The 17,408-nt window shown below is 44.6% G+C and overlaps 1 protein-coding gene across 7 annotated transcripts; it reads left to right on the top strand.

Moving 5' to 3' along the window:
- The first annotated feature begins 419 nt into the window (after positions 1-419).
- LOC124302385 (prolactin-releasing peptide receptor-like) lies at positions 420-12,738 on the top strand. Of its 7 annotated transcripts, none has more exons than XM_046758526.1 (6): positions 422-697; positions 1,160-2,461; positions 6,788-6,928; positions 7,115-8,680; positions 10,631-10,934; positions 12,028-12,738. In XM_046758526.1, exons 4-5 carry the CDS (start codon positions 7,757-7,759, stop codon positions 10,913-10,915), a joined length of 1,209 nt encoding a protein of 402 aa, XP_046614482.1. In that variant the 5' UTR covers positions 422-697; positions 1,160-2,461; positions 6,788-6,928; positions 7,115-7,756; the 3' UTR covers positions 10,916-10,934; positions 12,028-12,738. The 7 variants fall into 7 exon arrangements, with proteins under 7 accessions (XP_046614480.1, XP_046614482.1, XP_046614485.1 ...); XM_046758529.1 differs by lacking the exon at positions 1,160-2,461 and adding an exon at positions 5,638-6,656; XM_046758524.1 differs by lacking the exon at positions 1,160-2,461 and having other exon boundaries at positions 420-697; positions 5,638-6,928; positions 11,511-12,738.
- The last annotated feature ends 4,670 nt before the right edge of the window (positions 12,739-17,408 follow it).

Below are 17,408 nucleotides of genomic sequence, written 5' to 3' on the forward strand. Positions count from 1 at the left end.
CCCGACATTCAGTGTAAAATTAACAAAATTCTACCGATATTTAACACGACATAAATTTATTTACGCTATACGTGACTAATTCTCCGCTTGATGTTATCAAGTTTTAATAAAACTGAAAAAACTCTCCCGATTTCATTTCAAATTATTACTCACGATGTGGAATAAGTTGTTACCGAATAAACCGTAAATAAATTTCATCATCTCTTATTATAGATCGATATCTACCCTCCGGCGTATTAAGAAGGCATCGGAATTGTGTTCTGTTGAATCCTGGTGCCAATACCGAGGGGATTGGAGTGTCTGATTTTTTTTTTTTTTACTTCGAAATTCGAGGAAAAAAGGCGCCGAGTGAATCGTTTGATAAATCGTCTCACCTGGTGAGAACCGAGTTGTGGTGAATGTACGAGGGGGGAGGGGGCGGTAGATAGGTATATTTATCGGCGATAGACTGGCTATCGCGGTGTGGAGGAGTATGCATGTGATGTCCCGGGTAAATTATACCCCGCGAACCGGCGGCGGAGAGACGCTTGCGCGGTTGGAAAACGCGAGAGAGGATCTTGGGATCCGCGGTTGTTTCGCAATTCTTAGAATCCAGTCGCGCACCAATATCGGCGCGTCAAAGTTTAGCGAGCCTGCACGCCGGGTGCACGCCGTCTCGCGTTTTCAAAACCCGGTCGCCGATTTGTCCCCGAAAACGGTTTCATTCTTATTCCCTCATTTCTTGCTACTTTAATTATACGTTCTTCTCTCCGTCTGTTTTCCAGTTTTCTACTGTACGTTTTCCGCAGATGTTTAATCACCGTACCTGACGCGCGATCACACTTTTCTTCAAATTATTCCAATAACACTGTAAATGCAAACATGAAAACCAGACTACTGATCGATTTTTTTTCAGAATAAATATGTGAGGTACTCTTTGAGCATCTTTGATTCGTATAATCGCGCGCATTGTGTTCGCCGCTAATTTAAACTCGATATCGCATTCTCGTCGCGCATTTAAATTTGACAAAGATTAATCGATGTATACACAGTACCCCCTTGTCATTGGTTTATAAAGCAAACAGGAGGGAGAGTGTTACAGAAAAAGAGAGAGTGAGCGTGAGGCAGAGGGAGTAAGGGAAACAGAGTGACGACTTTGTTCATTAATATTTATAACCAGACACCTAGCGACGAGAACAAACTGTGGAGAGAAAGTATGTCAGTGAGCAGTCAAAACGAAAAATTATCGAACAGGGGTTTAAGGGGGTTAACTGTAGACGATGTTGCGGAATCCGGTTCAATAATCGTGTCCTGCCTGCATAACGAATGCCTAAAATGATCAATTTCAATCGCCGAAGCTCAGTTTATATAAACATGCTTTGCCAAGAGATGTCGCATTGATAGAATGTTGATTTTTCGAATACGAAGAGCCTCTAATGACGATGAATAATAGCTCATTTCATTTGTGAATTCTTCATTAAATTCCGTGCTTCTTCAGCAAATGAGCACGTTGTCTGTGTTAGACAATTTGTACAGAATAAATTTGCTATCGAAATTAACTTCGTTTCATTAAAATTAAGTGAATGATGTATATTCGTCGCTGAAAAGATCATTAAATAGTGTTGGAAAATCGGAGTTTAGAAGTTTGTTTTCTTCCTATATAAACGGATATTCATTAAATTTACATCTGCCGGTTGTTTTTATCGAATTTCGCCCAGAGCGATGAAAAAATGGTCGAAAAATCTCATAACGGGAACTCGAGTGGCTTAGGATATAATTCGCATGCCGAAATCGACATTATAATTATTTCCAACGGTATGCACGTGTATTTCAGATGACAATCCGTTCTGAATTATTTTCCCTAGAAACATGCTCGCAAACGGGTCAATTTTGAACAAGGTATTCGGTAGAGTCTCGCTCTCCTAATCGCTCGCCGACGCAGAAATTTAGGCACGTGGTGCCAATTGATTTGCGGCCTTATGTAAGCTTTTATATAATCAAAATGTTCAAGATGATTAAACGCTGGTACGTTTTAGCCGATTAGAATTTTTACGGACTCATTTTCCTCATTGAATCCTAGATCTCCACGAATTGTTTGAAAAATATCCAAAAAATTCATCACTACAGAAAAGTTATAACTCGTAGATGTAACTGTTGGTGAACATCTGTTGTAAAGTGCTTGCAAAAATCTATTTTTGTCTACTCTGGAGATATACTTATTTGTAAAATTAAAAATATGGTAAACAAAAAAAAAAAAAACCCAAAAACATTGGGTCCTGATGAAAAACACCAGAGTTTAACAATTTCAAACGTTTGATTACGAAACCTGTTTTCAAATCGTAGCTTGTGTTATTCGAAGTTGCTTCGATTCGAATCTATAATCGTCTAAGAGGGACGTTGTTGCATCGGAGCTCATCATCATTGGCTGAAGTAACACCCCGGGAAATTTTTCACACTGCTTTATCAACTTCTGATTGAGAGGGTGAGGTCGATTTATCCTCAACTCGCGGTCATGCCTGTGTGCACACACCCTCACCGCGCCTAATGGGTGTACACAGTGACCGCACAACCGGTCGACTTCGTGGTAGTAATTTCAGATTATTGGTCACTTGTTCGAGTGAATTCATTGCTGTAATTCAAGCCTCGGTGCGCTCAAACATTCTGCCTATATGTGTGTACGTATGCCTTGCGCACGACCGTCGCCGGTGTAATTGAAGTATACAATGTTTGCCCGGTAATATGTGCGCCAATGGAGCGCAATTCCGTGCCTAGTCGATCTATGTCAAACCCTCCTCCCGTCCCTGATCTTGTCCATAAGGTTGTTTTTTTTCCCCGTTTTTCTTTGTTTTCCGCGTCATTGCCTCGCCTCGGGAACGCCCTCCAGGCTTTTAGATTTCTTTTCCTTTCGCGTAGGTGCCCACTTCGTCTGCTCGCACAATTCGACCCAAAACATTAACGACTGCTGAGTAATTTAGCCAATCGCAGAAAGTCGATAAAACTTTTTTTTCCATTCAGTTCATTTTATGACCTGTTCCGATTAAAAAATTCATCGACGAACGCAGAGAAGAACATTATCAACTCGCATTATGCTTTAGCTATACTCGCTTGGAAGTTAAATTTCATAATTTTCTTTCTGCAATCCCTGTATCAGACTCACCAACGATTCGTAAATTTGTTATGTTTATCACGTGAAAATTCACCGACTTTTACAAAAAAATATCATTCGTCAACGACTCCTCAAAATCAGAGATAGAATCGTTAGATCCATATTTTACTTTTAATATAGTAGAATAGACATAAATAGTTCCGCTCTTGTGACATTCTCTTATTGTTGACCTGACACAAGTGTGCATTTTCGATTATCTATTTCTCTCTAACAATAAGTAAGAAAAAGTAAATTAAAACGAGCATTGACGCTCTATAAGTTCGGGAAAAATTGCTTAAGGAACAACCGAGCCGGGGAATGAAAATTTGCAAAGAAATACCAAGTGAGGTTTCGCAGTTGGATGGCTTCGTCTCAAAGCAAAAAAAAAAGAAAAAAAAATACGGTTCATCAAATAAACGGTCGAGGTTAAAGGTTGGACGCTTTCGGGTGGAACGAGAAAAGGACATGCCATTAAAATCGTGCATCCATTCTTCCACTCGATTCTCATGATTTCCCTCATTCTCGATTTCGCCGCGTCTCATGAATACATACATATACATACTATGTATGTTATAAAAATTTATTCAACAACTATACACGACAATACGTTTCGCGTATTTTTCTTATTTTTATATTCTCATCCTTTTATATTATACCAGCTATACACGTGTATGTATTACATCGAACAATTTGTTCCATCCCCAGCAAGAAAACACCGCCGACAGGACTTGCAAAGGAAAATTCCGTCGTACCTTTTACTTCGCGGCGGGTCGAGGGGCCGAGGAAATATTTCTTTCTCGTGGGTTTTTCATTTGCCTCTGACTGAGATACGCGCGCAGCGATATTCACCCAGGCGCATACATATCTATATGCCGACATTTTTATCCGTCTTCGAGTTATTTGGCAAGGATATCGGCTACGAGCGACGGCTGACATCCTGTAAGTACGCGGCGGTGTGCGCACCGCGGGGCATCGCACGAACGATTTCAAATTCCCTGAGAATTTTCAGATTTCACACACCGACGCTTTCCACCCTCTCAGTTCTGCACCTACCCAGCTCTACCTTTTTGCATTCATCGCCGAGTGAAAAGCTCGAACATTATACCTCGATATACAGCCGCCGTTACAGAACGGCGAACATCTCTTATACCCGTCCTCCTTCTTAAAATCCACACCGCCACAATACTTCATCGTCCTTGTTGTTACCCACGCTTCTGGAATTTCGAGCCTAGCTTACAAATTTTAAGCTTGTTTATCGTGCAACTCTTCGCCGAGTTTTTTTTTTTTTTCTCCAAGAATGCCTTAAATTCTTCGTAAAACCGCATGAAATTCGTCGGCGTAAGTGCAGACGGAGAAAAAGAAACTTAGAGGTGTGCAAACTAATGAAACGTGATTCAAATTCCAGCGCAGGCAGCATGAGCCTGGGAAAGCAAGATGGCGTCGGGCCGAGCGATCAGCTGATCGTTTCGAACGAATTGCACAGAAACCGGCGGTGCGTAAAGCTTCGTGCATGCAGTCGGAGCTTATTTTCCCGAAATTGAGTCAACGCGTGATGAAACACAGGACGTGACACGACTTTTATTTTTAAATACGTGAAGGAGCTTACGTTCCGTTGCCAGATGGCGGGCCTCTGATACTTTGGGCAATCACGGGGGTTGTTTGCGCAAAGCGGAGTGGTCGCGGACCGACGAGCGCGGTTCTTCGATGGAGAATAGTAGTTTTTTGGCTTTGAAATATCGGGCGAAGCGACGAGCCAGCTTCGCAGGGAGGAGATTAAAGCGGAACTGGAGTAAATAGTCGGAACCCAACCCGAGGCGGCGGGGACGGGTTCTGCAGTTTTAAACGGCAGCGATTGAGGCGATAAACTGCGGCTGCGGAACGGCGGCCGCGTGCCGGACGCTGACAAGTACCCCGATTACGCCGGCTCCGCGGACCTTCCCTAAATATTTATCTTGTCGCCGATTACGTAATCCGTCCAGCCCCGCAGGCTTTGCTCATCCGAAAAACTGATTTTCACTGCCGCGTTGGCGGGTCAAATCAACCCACCGAATTTTCCCTTCGACCGCCGCCAGAGTTATTACCCAGGGCTTAACTCGCGCCTATAATAACCACCTACACGCCGGTTTTAAAACCGCCGGCACGGAGGCATCGCGCTCTATTCGTCAGCTGTGTAATAAAATGGCTTGGATTTAACCGCAACGCTATACACGCATCAGCTCTACTTTCATCAGACCTTATCATAATCGTAAACTTTTCTTTTTTTCCTTTCAATTTTTTTTTTTTTAGGAACAATTACAACAAAATCTAATAACGGTCAGCGTTAATGAGCTATAGTAGAAAGAACTCAAGTCGTATAAAGAGAAAATAATCGAGCCACGGCGATTTGTCGGTTTCAAGTACGGATCTTAGAAATTTTGGTAAACAATTAGGGCGGAGGCAAGAATGTATAATGGTCAAAAAATCGAAGGGTCGCAATATCGTATTTATCAAGAGGCGAAAATTCTGGTTCCCAGGATTTCAAAAAATCGAAAAGGAAAGTAGAGAAAGTTCAATATATAGAAAGACCGAAAATGTAGAGCAAGCCAAGAGATAAAATTGTCCAAATTCCCGGCGAGACTATACCTTAGGGGGCACAAAAAAAATTTGTTTAGTACGCTGAAACAAATTGCTGTGAAAGGAGAGCCCTGTAGCTCAATTATAAAAGGTCGCTCACGAGGCTTTTGTATTCCGTATCTGATTAATTCGTGAAGAATCAGAGGGGCAGCGACAGGGGAATCGGTAAGTTTTGAATATTTTTGTCTGCACCCATATTTCGCTGAAGCCTACTATTATATATATCTATGAAAGAGTGCAGATATCACGGTCGAAAAAGCTCAAGATTTTTAGAAATCCAACCGATAAAATGTTCGATTGTAACACTCATAGAACTTCCAAAAGATTTGTAAAAAAACAAGCCCATTGTGCGCTTATTCGGTAACGGGGTGGAGCTTCTCCCGTCGCTGCCCCTCTGATTTTTCACGTGTTAATCAGATACGAAATACAAAAGTCGCGTGAGCAATCTTTCAAAATTGAGTTACAGGGCTCTACTTTCACGGCAATTTGGTTTAGCACACAAATCAACTTTTTCGATTTACGCCAGAAAAAAGAATTTTTTTTGGTCCACCCTACTACACGTATTTCGTTTTTCTATGCTTCACCTTTTCACATTTTGACTAATCTATATTTTTCGCCGTTCTACATTTCGAAATTCCATGAGTCAGGCTTGCGCGTCTTTAAAAATTCTACATTGAGGTCCTCTATTGTGTTCCCATTATACTTTTTAAACCCTACACATGTTTATCCGCTCACCCCGTCCCTTTTCCACATATCCTTTTGTCATTTTCCAACTTTCGCGCGATGATTGATTTCCGATTTTTTCTCGCCCCTTGTTATACCCTCGTTTATTTCCATCGAAACTCGCTCTCAATTCAAAGTTTTCGGTGAAAAGTTATAGGGAAAGTTTTCGTTGAAGTCTTGAGCTCCGGGCTTAAGGGTTCGGTAGTTATTTAGGCTTTTTAATCCACCAAATCGCTCCTATGCTTCCATCGATTGTCTAATAAGGGCAAATTTCGCCACGGGCTTCGAGACGCGAAGGTTGTGAATAACAATGTAAAATGATGGTAGCAATGAGGCTAATAAGAAGGAGATTATGAAAGATGAGATAAGGAGAGGAAAAGATATGGGGAAAAAGATTAGATGAAACGTTGATTGGTCGGGCGGATCGCTTGGAAATGCTGTGAGAATACTTCAATCAGTCTTGCAGAGGTATACGCGGCGATAAATTTTAATTAAAATACTGAAACCCTTTTTTTTTCTTCCTTCCTCTGTTTGCTCTTCTTTTCTTCTCATTCTCCCTCTTTCCTTATACCTCGCCTCATTGGCTAGGCTCAAGACTCGAGCATTAAACACCTTGACACTGACAAGTTGCCACGTGCTTTTTCATTCCTCCAGAAAACGGTGTTGTATGTAAAGTGTATACATGTACACAGCTATACATGTATATAACTATCCTTCGGAAAAGGACGGTTAATTAATTGGGTGATCACGACTCGAGTTACTCCTTCAAGAAGAGGATAGTGACTGGGTTACCGCGTCAGCGTTCTTTGCTCTTATCTACCCCTTTCCCTCCCTCAATGTTGATAAATCAAGTTGAGAAATGTGAAAAACAAGAGAGAAAAAACTTGAAGAACAGTCAAACAGCACAATGGAATGAATCGTAACGAGGTATCAAAAACTTTGGTCTAAACGTCGTGTATATCTGTGTACAAAGTAACGACAGTAAGACATTGTGGAAAGGGAAGAAACGCGATATAAACTTGAATGAGGGAAAAATGTCGAGATGTTACGCAAAATAAAAAAAAAATAAAAACAAATAAAAACCAAATCGTGCGAAAATACAGCGGTGCAGGTACGAGGATAAGACGTAGTAGGGAAAATTTGTTTCAGTGATCGGTAAAGAGTTGCGGTAGAGTGGTTTGGCAACGGTGCGGTTGAATAATCCGGTCCGAGTATGAATTGCCGGGAAGCGGATAATTTGCATCCGGGGTCTTGACGTCATCGTGAAACTGCAGGATCGGTAGTGTCCTCGGTAGGATGGGGAACGGTAACAATACGAGTTTCGAGTACCCGGACTGGGACCTGACGGCGAACGCGGGAGTCCAGGCGGCGTTCTGCATCCTCTACGGGAACATATTCGTCCTGGGCTTGTGCGGCAACGCTCTTGTGTGTTTCGTGGTGGCGCGAAACCGGCAGATGCAGACGGTGACGAACCTCTTCATAACGAACCTGGCGCTGAGCGACGTCCTCCTCTGCATCCTGGCCGTGCCCTTCACACCCCTCTACACCTTCCTCGGCGGGTGGGTGTTCGGCAACACGCTCTGCCACCTGGTACCCTACGCCCAGGGCGCCAGTATCTACATAAGCACCCTGACCCTGACCGGTATCGCCGTCGATCGTTTCTCCGTGATAATCTACCCGTTCCGGCCGCGGATGCGGGTCGAGGCCTGCCTCGCCATCATCGCCGGGATATGGGTCGTAGCCCTGGTCCTAACCCTGCCGTACGGCATCTACATGCAGCTGCAGGAGAATCGGTACAAGCTCTGCGAGGAGAACTGGCCCAGCGAAGACTTCAGGATGGTCTTCAGCAGCCTCACGTCCATTCTCCAATTCGTGCTGCCCTTCTTCGTCATCGCTTACTGCTACGTCTGCGTGTCCGTCAGGCTCAACGACCGCGCCAAGGCCAAACCCGGATCCAAGACCAGCCGACGCGAGGAGGCCGATAAGGAGCGGAAACGGCGCACCAACCGCATGCTCATCGCCATGGTCTCGATCTTCGGCGTCTCCTGGCTTCCTCTCAACATCGTCAACGTCCTCAACGACTTCTATTTACCCGTCACGGACTGGTCCTACTACAGGCTCTGCTTCTTCATGACGCACTGCCTCGCGATGAGCAGCACGTGCTACAATCCCTTCCTCTACGCCTGGCTAAACGAGAACTTTCGCAAGGAGTTCAAGCAGGTACACAAGCGGGTCTCTATCTTGTTTGCGGCGGTGATTCTCGCCATCGTTAGAAACGTGGGAATCCTAGTTGTCTGTTCCTTCTCTTTTCATACTTCTATATGAAAGGTTTTCGAATTACAATCAGAACAAAGGAAAAGAGAGAGATGAAAAAAAAAATACGGAGGGGCGAGCGCTAATGGATGGTTGAGACTGAGCTGGTAGGCCATGATATAGACTTAATTTTCCCCCCTACGAAACAATAACGTCAACGGGTCGTCCTCGCGTCTTTCATGATTACTTTCACCGAAAGTTTTTCTTTCTTCTTTGTCACTGTTTTCATCTTCTCATCGTTCTCTACCTTATCCCTCGAGGGACAAGCCGAGAAATACAAATGCAGCTATACCCTGCACGGTACACATTGCGCACAACGACGTTGAGTTACGGACAGGCAAACGACTGCCTGCCTGCCTACGCTCGTGAAAAAGTCGCTATCTACGAGCAGTTGCGCGGAATGGATTTGCGAGGGGTGCCGACAAATCGAGCGAACGGATACGGCTATACGCGCCTATATCCGGGACCAGATGTCGCACGATCCTACAGTAGTCCGTATTCCTCATTCCTTACGAGCCAGCGTCGCGGCGGCCCCTCTCCATGGGGTGACGTAAATCCTTTCAGACTACGGTTTCAGATTCGGTTTCAGCTCGTCCCGACGGTAATTCCTTTGGAATTTGGATTGTCTTAGCGCCGGAGAATCGCATCGTAAACTCCCGCGGACGTAAGGGCGAATCGTTTATCAGATGTGGGTAATTTCGACTGAGAGTGAAAATAAAAGGGACGCGCAGATGTCCGTTCCATAACTGGTTGAAAATTTTGCAAAAAAAAAAGGAAAGAAAATACGTCGTTTCAGGAACAAAATAGCCGTTGGTACTCGCCTCAAATGATTCTTCTACTCTACTCTCGGAATTGCCCCTCGTTCGTTTTCTACTTGCCTCTCGTGCGAAGCGGGATCATGGCAAGAGGAGTTTGCTCTGGAATACCTCGTCGCGAAAGCCCGGAAGCGTCGAATTTAGTTATCAAAGTTCGTTCAGGCGACGGAAAGAAGAGAAAAATTTTAATTTCCCGGATATCGGAATTAGGTGTAAATGCCCGGAAGTAATGGCTAGCTATTTCTCAACTCAACGAACAAACGATCAACGTTCGAATTGCTTCTGCGGTAGAACAGAAGACAGAAAACAAAGAAAGTTTATCACCAAAACAGAAATAACCGTTTTACACTGGTTGAACGAAAAATTCATTACCGACGACCTGCCAAGAGGTTTTATATTTTTTTAATTTAGAATTAGGTAATACAATAAAGTATTAGAACCGTATCTCCCTTAACGCGGGATAATGAATGCGTGTGTACATAATACAATATAACGTTCCACCCGTGTACGATACGGAGGGTATTTGTTATTAGAGAGGTTCGAATACTTCAGTGACTTTGAGTCAATAAATTCTTCGCTAACAGTTTTCGGCCCCGCCTGTGCAGGGAACTCGGGATATTAATTTTCCCCGGCGAACAAAGACGCGGGAGTGTAGCAAAGTTCGACGGATACCGTTGATTACGCTCTTCTGAAATGTTCGTAAATCGACGAGTCGGGTAAAATGATTGCCGGTGTCATTCAAAAATTTTCCTTTAAATTAGACGTGTATTCGTATATTCATAGGTAAATTGCAAGAGTTGATTGAAGATAATCCACTTTGCCTCGGGGTTTTCACCGCAACCTCAGCGACCACAACGAGCGTTGCCGTGATGATCCTAGGTGATTTCGTCCGGAGTTTGACCCGATTAGAAGGCTCTCTCCGTCGACTCCTGGCGCATGTAAAATACCTGTGATAGGGCCACGGCCTCAAAAAAAAAAAAAAAAAATTGAAGGCTAGAAATTGGAATAGAAAACTCAATAGAACGACACTTATCTGCACCAGGTGATTCCGTGCTTTAGACGCGCCTACGAGGGGCGAAATCCCAACGGGAAATCCGTCGGTGGACTTCGGACCGAACGGACCTGCGACGGTGAGGCTGACGTTGACGGAAACGGCGTTGGAATCGGTGTGGAGGCCTTTCTAGAGGAGACGCTGCTTCGCGTTCCTGACGCCAATGTAACGGGGTCCGAACTCGTCGTCCTCGACCGCTCCACTGGCTCCTCGTCCGACCCAAAGGACAAACGACGCTCAGTCGCCCTTCGCGACGTAGCTGAGGACGCGTTGTAGGAATCCACTGCGAAACAAGGTGAGAGACTTCAAGTCGAATAATATGCTTCCAGAAATTCCAAGGAATCGGTAAGGAGTCTTTCTCTTTATAAGGACACACGCGAACTGGGTTATCCCGCAAAAATGTAACGTGGAAAATTTGACACAGGTTGAAACCGCTTGCATTTATGCAATTTTTAGTATGCCTTTACCTATAATCGCCTGCGTTTTTTTTCCGCTTAACGATCGCTGGAATGTACCCTCGGTTGCCGAAAGGCAGGCGGATTTTGTTAAAAGTACCCTGAACTTCGTAAACGTAAGCGGATTTACCCGGTGTCGAATTTCCTCGGAATAAACCAGTATATCACAGAGTGCGGTACTTGCATCAGATTTCTGAAGAGAGAAGACTCTTGAAATCAGTGACAAGATTTTGTTAAACTTGATTCTAACTTAGAAAGAGAAAAAAAGAAAAGAAAGCCATCTTCCTCGTTATCATTCCTGTAATTGTGAAACTTTTGTGTGAAGGTTCTGTTGAACAAGAGAGAAAAATGAGATAAAAATATAAGAACTTCAGATAATTTGAACAGGCTGACTAAACTTAAACTTTTTGACATAGCTTCGCGCGGGGAATTAAATGAATTTTCCAAGTACCTGAGCGAATCCGCAATGACACACCGCGACCGTTTTTCAACTTTACACATCGTATACTTAGCCCCCAGTCATATAATGAGTGAGAGGGAAGTTTCCAAGAAATAATATGTACCTAACGACGTTGGGCGAGAAAATTTTGCAGAACCATCTCTTGGTCTAATTTTCTCGGCCGCGCGCCAATCAGCGGAAACCTGTTGAAATACCCGATATGGCACGAAATTTCAGTACGACCGTCGAGGTGTTTTCTGGCTGCAGATTATTTCATACAGGTATTCATACGGCCGGCCACCCTCTGCATATTATTCCGAGACACGGGGTTCGGGGGTTTGGAAATCCGGGTGAAGACAGTGACGGGATTTGAGAAGTGGTGGATCGAACCGAGTAGATTATAATCAGCGGGTTTGCGGGGGGCAAATCCCGCTCTCCCGAGAGTATACATACCGGAACTGTGACTGCAAGGGTTGCTGTGGAAACTTTTCCAGGCGTTGACGGGACCGACGGGGACGTCGTCGAGGCAACCTGCCCTCTCGATCTCGGCTGGCGACGGCTGCGGGAGATCTCAACGGGGTTCGGCTCGTCCCCAACCCAATATCAAGCCGACGGTGCGGATCTCAGTCCCGGATTTGTCACGTACCAGCAACCCGACTCTGCTCTGCCCGGTTCAGCATCTCTCCATCCGGCACGGCATTCCTGATCAAGACAACGAGCGAGGAGTAACGAAGAGATTTAGCCCCCATCTCTCTGTGTGGCATAATTATAATTAGCCGTGAGATTATACAGGCGAAACGATGTAAAGTCTATCCGCGATTATACGATAATGTAACTACGGCCTGCATGATTATGTGATATAATACTTCGCACTGTTGGAAATCTCGCTTCTCGCAATTCGCTACAGTTTATTATTCACACCCCTTTCTCTGTGTCGCTTTTTGTTCGCAGATTTGACGGGGTTAAAATTTCTCACGCCCTTACTTGGAATTGTTAAATTTTCACCGTAACCGCGACCCTGAGTTTTTCAACAGCGCGCGTGTAAACTTGTACGTAAACGACAGTCGTGTAACACCGTCTGCCTGAGCGTATGCGCGTGTGCGTGTGTGTGTGCGCGCGTGCGTGTAGAATATTGTAATACATCGAAAAATGTTTGTGTATAGAGGTTGAAAAAGGCAGAAGAAAAGATAAATAAAACAAATCGTAAATAACGAAAATGGCAGTTTATGTGTTACACGCGTATCGGTGCGGAGAAGAAATTTTCTCACAAGGTACATATCTGAAATCCTGCATGACACTAGTGAACTTTTAAGCTGAAATTCACGCCGGCAACTTTTTAGTTCGATCCATTCTCCCTCTTCTTTTGCTTGGTTTTATTTTTAATTTTCGTATCGAAAAAATTCAGCAAACGTTTCCTTGTACATTCATATTACCCAGAATACATTTTTTCCCATCGTCGATCCCTGGAATTTCAAACGCGCTCGCGGCGATCGCTAAACACTCTTAAATATCCACGTTGCATGTAAATAAGTAAAACCAAAGTCCGTAGGTCGCGGTCATCATCAACGTGTCTACATGTATACAACATTGCATATAATTACGTTCCTTTTATCGACAGATTTGGTATACAACCGAAAGGTATAACAGAAACGAAGAGCACGTGAAATTTGGCGAAAGAGATGATAAGAAAAAGGAGTTTTCGTCGTACGCACGATCTGGCAGTTATAAAAATAATCCATCAAAGAATCTATTTATTTCCGGACAAGAGGTAAATGCGTATTTAATGTTTATTGTACAAGTAAGTTGCGACAATTGTTGAGATTCAGATGAGCAGTTGAATTAATCCTTGTCTAAGTTATTATATTATATTTTTCTTTGCGGGAGGGAAAAGGAGGTTCGCAACGAATCCCCTCTTTCCGCTATACCTTGTAAAACGCTAATCAGAACTTCGTTGGTACGTTTTCCCCGTGCGGCACGGTATAACTTTATATATGGGGCATTCCACGCCAACTCGGTAATCCGTTGACCCTGACATTTTTTAATTTCACCAAGGATTTTTTCTACGTCCCTTCTCAAAAACATCCAAATCGATTTTTATGAAACAAGAAAAAAAATCTTTGGTTACCGAAATTGAACATTTTCACGCAAGATTCACAAGTGGGACCGCGTTTTTTGTCTATTTGTTTCGTCGTGAGTGTATTCTAGAAACAGAGAAGCAATACAAAAATTCAGTAATCAAATTGGAGATGCGTTATGTATTTTAATAGACATTTAACGGGTATGAAAATAGGAAAAAGTGTTAAAAAAATATAAAAAATTGTTTAAAAAAATGTATAAAAAATCGAGGTTCCACTTGTGAGTCTTGCGTGAAAATGTTTTATTTCGAAAATGGCATGTTTCTTATCTTGTTTCATAAAAATCGATTTGGGTGTTTTTGACACGGGTTTAAAAAATCACAGAGTAAATACGAGTGATTGAAAGAATGTCATATTTTTTTTTTTTTTTTAGCTTTTCAGGAGTTGGTGTTAGCGTAAGAAAAATCCTTGATGAAATTACAAAATGTCATGCTCAAGCGTTTACTGAGTTGGCGTGGAACACCCCATACATAAAGGTAATATTTATAGTACATATTATATACTTATAAAGATAACGTTTTAATAGGGATAAGGGATGGGGCGAAATTGTAACCCTGCACTCTTCAAGTTTCGAAAATGTTCCCCCGAAGATAAGCCAGCATCGCTCCCCGAAACGCGTCGACGGTGACGGCGGCAGGTGTCCGGTGTCACAATGATACTTAAACCGAATGATAGAGAGAGCAGCTCGGAGGACGGGATTAGTGAGAACAAATGGGTTTCCCGTCTCCCGGAGACGGCGAGTTGCGAGTATCGGTGCACACGGAGGGGCGGGAATCGATAAACCCGGGGTGCCATCGGCCGACTTTTCCGGCGAGTAAAAAATCCTCGAAATATTGAAAACATCGCGAGCGGGCGGCGTGGACGACGTAATTAAACCACGCGCTTCCACCGGCCTTTATGAAGGGCCCGTCTGTTTGGCGCAAACAGAAAACGGTGCCGGGGTTCGTTCCCCTCGCTCTCCGTTGCGGAACGAAATTCGAGTCCCTCGCCGCCTTTTCACCCCCCCCGGGAATCCGCTACACCCTCCAATTTTCAACTTCCGAGGACCGTTTCCCGCATTCGACGCGAACCATCGGAACCCCCGATGCCCTGCAAATTACCCTTTTTTTTACCGAAGGGGGGAAAGGGATGGAACTGTTTACGATCCGCAGACGGGAACAAAAACAACGCGATCCCGCTAACAATAAAACCCGGCGTCGAATCGTCCGCGGAAAAATGGCGAACGGACGGTGTGTAAACTGCATCGATGCTCTGGAGGATCACCGTTCGTTTTCGCATTATACGGCCCGCGTTTTATCGCCCCGTCTGGCCCTCTGAATTATTTTTAAACCGAAAACTCCCCTCGTCTCGTCTCTCGTAGCACTTTTTCACCGATCTTTATAGGTGCTTGAGGCCGAAGTGTTTTTTATCCGAATATCTCACCGCGCTTTATAAATCACCGTATGAACGGCTTGACCAAAATCCTTGGGGTGGGAAATTTCGAGGCTGTGCGAAAGTCTTATTATTATACGTGTATTCGGAAATTTGCCATGATAAACGCTCACAAGTGAAGTCAACGTTCTGTGTGTTGTTTTACCGACTCGCAACTCTCTTGAGCGACAAGTGCTTCGGAGGATCGATTAATTGCGTCGCCTGTGGCTCGAGATGTCCAGCCCAGCATCCCAGGACGTGCCGATATCATCTCGACGAAAATCAATGCTATATCCGCGAAGCTTCTCGCGGATGCGCGACGATTTTCATCATTGTCTATTATCGCTGTATTCGTGAACGTAGATTTTTTTCATCGTTATTCTTTCGGTATCATTTTTTTATCGAAGTGTTTTCACATCCGTGCCTCTTCTTTTACCTCAAATCTCGACCGCCTTTGAACGCCTGCTCGTATTTCCTGCCAAGGAAAAGCGGGAGAATGAGAGAGTAGCCAGAGGGGCGCGATACTCGAGCCGTATTTTTGAATCGATCACGTATGCGGGCAGTGAGCAAACGATCGGTTTGGCATAGCCGTGGGGTGATTTGTGATTTTAGTGTGATAAAGCAGGCGAAAGAGAGAGCGGGGCGGAAATAACGTGAATGAAAAAAAAAAAACAAATACGTCAGAACGGGGCGCCCGGGTTTTGCGGTAAACGAGGTAATGGATGAGCAACAACTTGGCGGGAGGGTGGCGCGTCAATCAAATGTTGATTAAAACGAGTCGGCTCCAGGGTCGGCATCTGGCGACGAAGGGCTCGTTAGGTTGTTTTATTGAACCACGGGAAGATGGCCAGCTATGTTTATGTTTTTTTTCTACCCCCCCCCCCCCCTCCCCCGTCTACCTGCCCCCCACATCCGCACTAAAATACGACACTATTCAGATGCGGGGTATCGACGGGCCAATGGGAGTCGCGCCGTGCCCGTGGGCCTTAACGGAGCGAATCCCAAATCGCAAAATCGATACGCGAAACTCGCCCTTCGCTGGCCGACAGTAAGCAATTAGTGTTAAGGTAGCGATTAATTGCAAATCCTCCCGATCCTCGGGCCTCAACTCCATTAAACTCTTCAATTAGTCTTCGCAGCAAGGACTTCCGTCCGACGATAAATTTCGCATTCCGGCCGCTTCCTACTTCTCGGCGAAGCCACGCGGCTTGCTGCCCGCTACGAAAGTTAATACACCTGCTATCTTCCCCCGCCTATCTATCGCCGGATCAACAAGCGCTATAACCCGGATGGATGGATGGATGGATGGATGGACGGATGGATGCACGGCGGCTCCGCTTGCACCCACTTTTGCCAAAGAGTAAACCCATTATTGCCGTCCGCCGTTAATGGATTCAACGCGTTCGCCTGGACGCCCGTTATCGCCACCCTATCGCTTCGCCCGCCTCTTCACGCTTGCACGCGGCCAGAAACGACTCTCCGACCACTCGAAGCACACCGAATCTCGGTCCCGATTTTTTTTTGCATCGTCTTTTTTCTACTTCTTCGTATGATACCGAAGGGGATGGAAAACGGTTCTTTCTCCCCGGGAGTTTGCACTTGCGGTTTTTATTGCTCGATTGAAATTCAAATTCAAACGCCTGGAAAGGTACCGCTGTTGCATTATAATATTCGACACCGAACCCCCACTTCAAATATAAACCGCGTTTCAATAAGCTACCCCAAATTTCGTCCCATGAATCAGCCCCCAGACGCATCGGAATAAACTCGAGCCCTGCTTTCGGGCGTCGTGATTGGTTCGAGTTTTATGACGCAGACCGAGGTCGTTCGAACAACGCGGCGCACTTGGGACTTTGATTCTTCGAATAATTCCGTTACGGAGCACGAGATGTTATTCTCTCCGAGGGTGACGGGGGGGATTGTAAATTAAGAAAATTCCCTTTCAGTCTTAATCAATCTCATTTTCTTTTTATCTCCACTTCTTTTTATTATTCTTATTCTTTTTGCTCTTCATCTTCTTTCATTAGTCGTACCGTTAACTACTGCAAGCTGAGTGGGTACAGTCATATTGTAAGTGACTTCGTCGCGACGTCAATAAAAGCTTGTACAACATACCCGCGTATCTATGTAGTTCCAGACAGCGAATAACAAACTGATTACAGACTCATCACGAGCTGCTGCAGCGTACACACCCTGCATGCTTCCAGATTAGAAAACAAGGTATCGTTATTTATCGCGCGTTGAATTCAATGGAGTGAAAACAGCGAAAATTTATATCTGGCAATAACGCAGTCTGCCTCTTGCCCGAGCTTGTTCTCAATGCACTGGAA

The sequence above is a fragment of the Neodiprion virginianus genome, chromosome 4 (genome assembly GCF_021901495.1).
Source record: "Neodiprion virginianus isolate iyNeoVirg1 chromosome 4, iyNeoVirg1.1, whole genome shotgun sequence".
In the NCBI taxonomy this organism is placed as follows: Eukaryota; Metazoa; Arthropoda; class Insecta; order Hymenoptera; family Diprionidae; genus Neodiprion; species Neodiprion virginianus.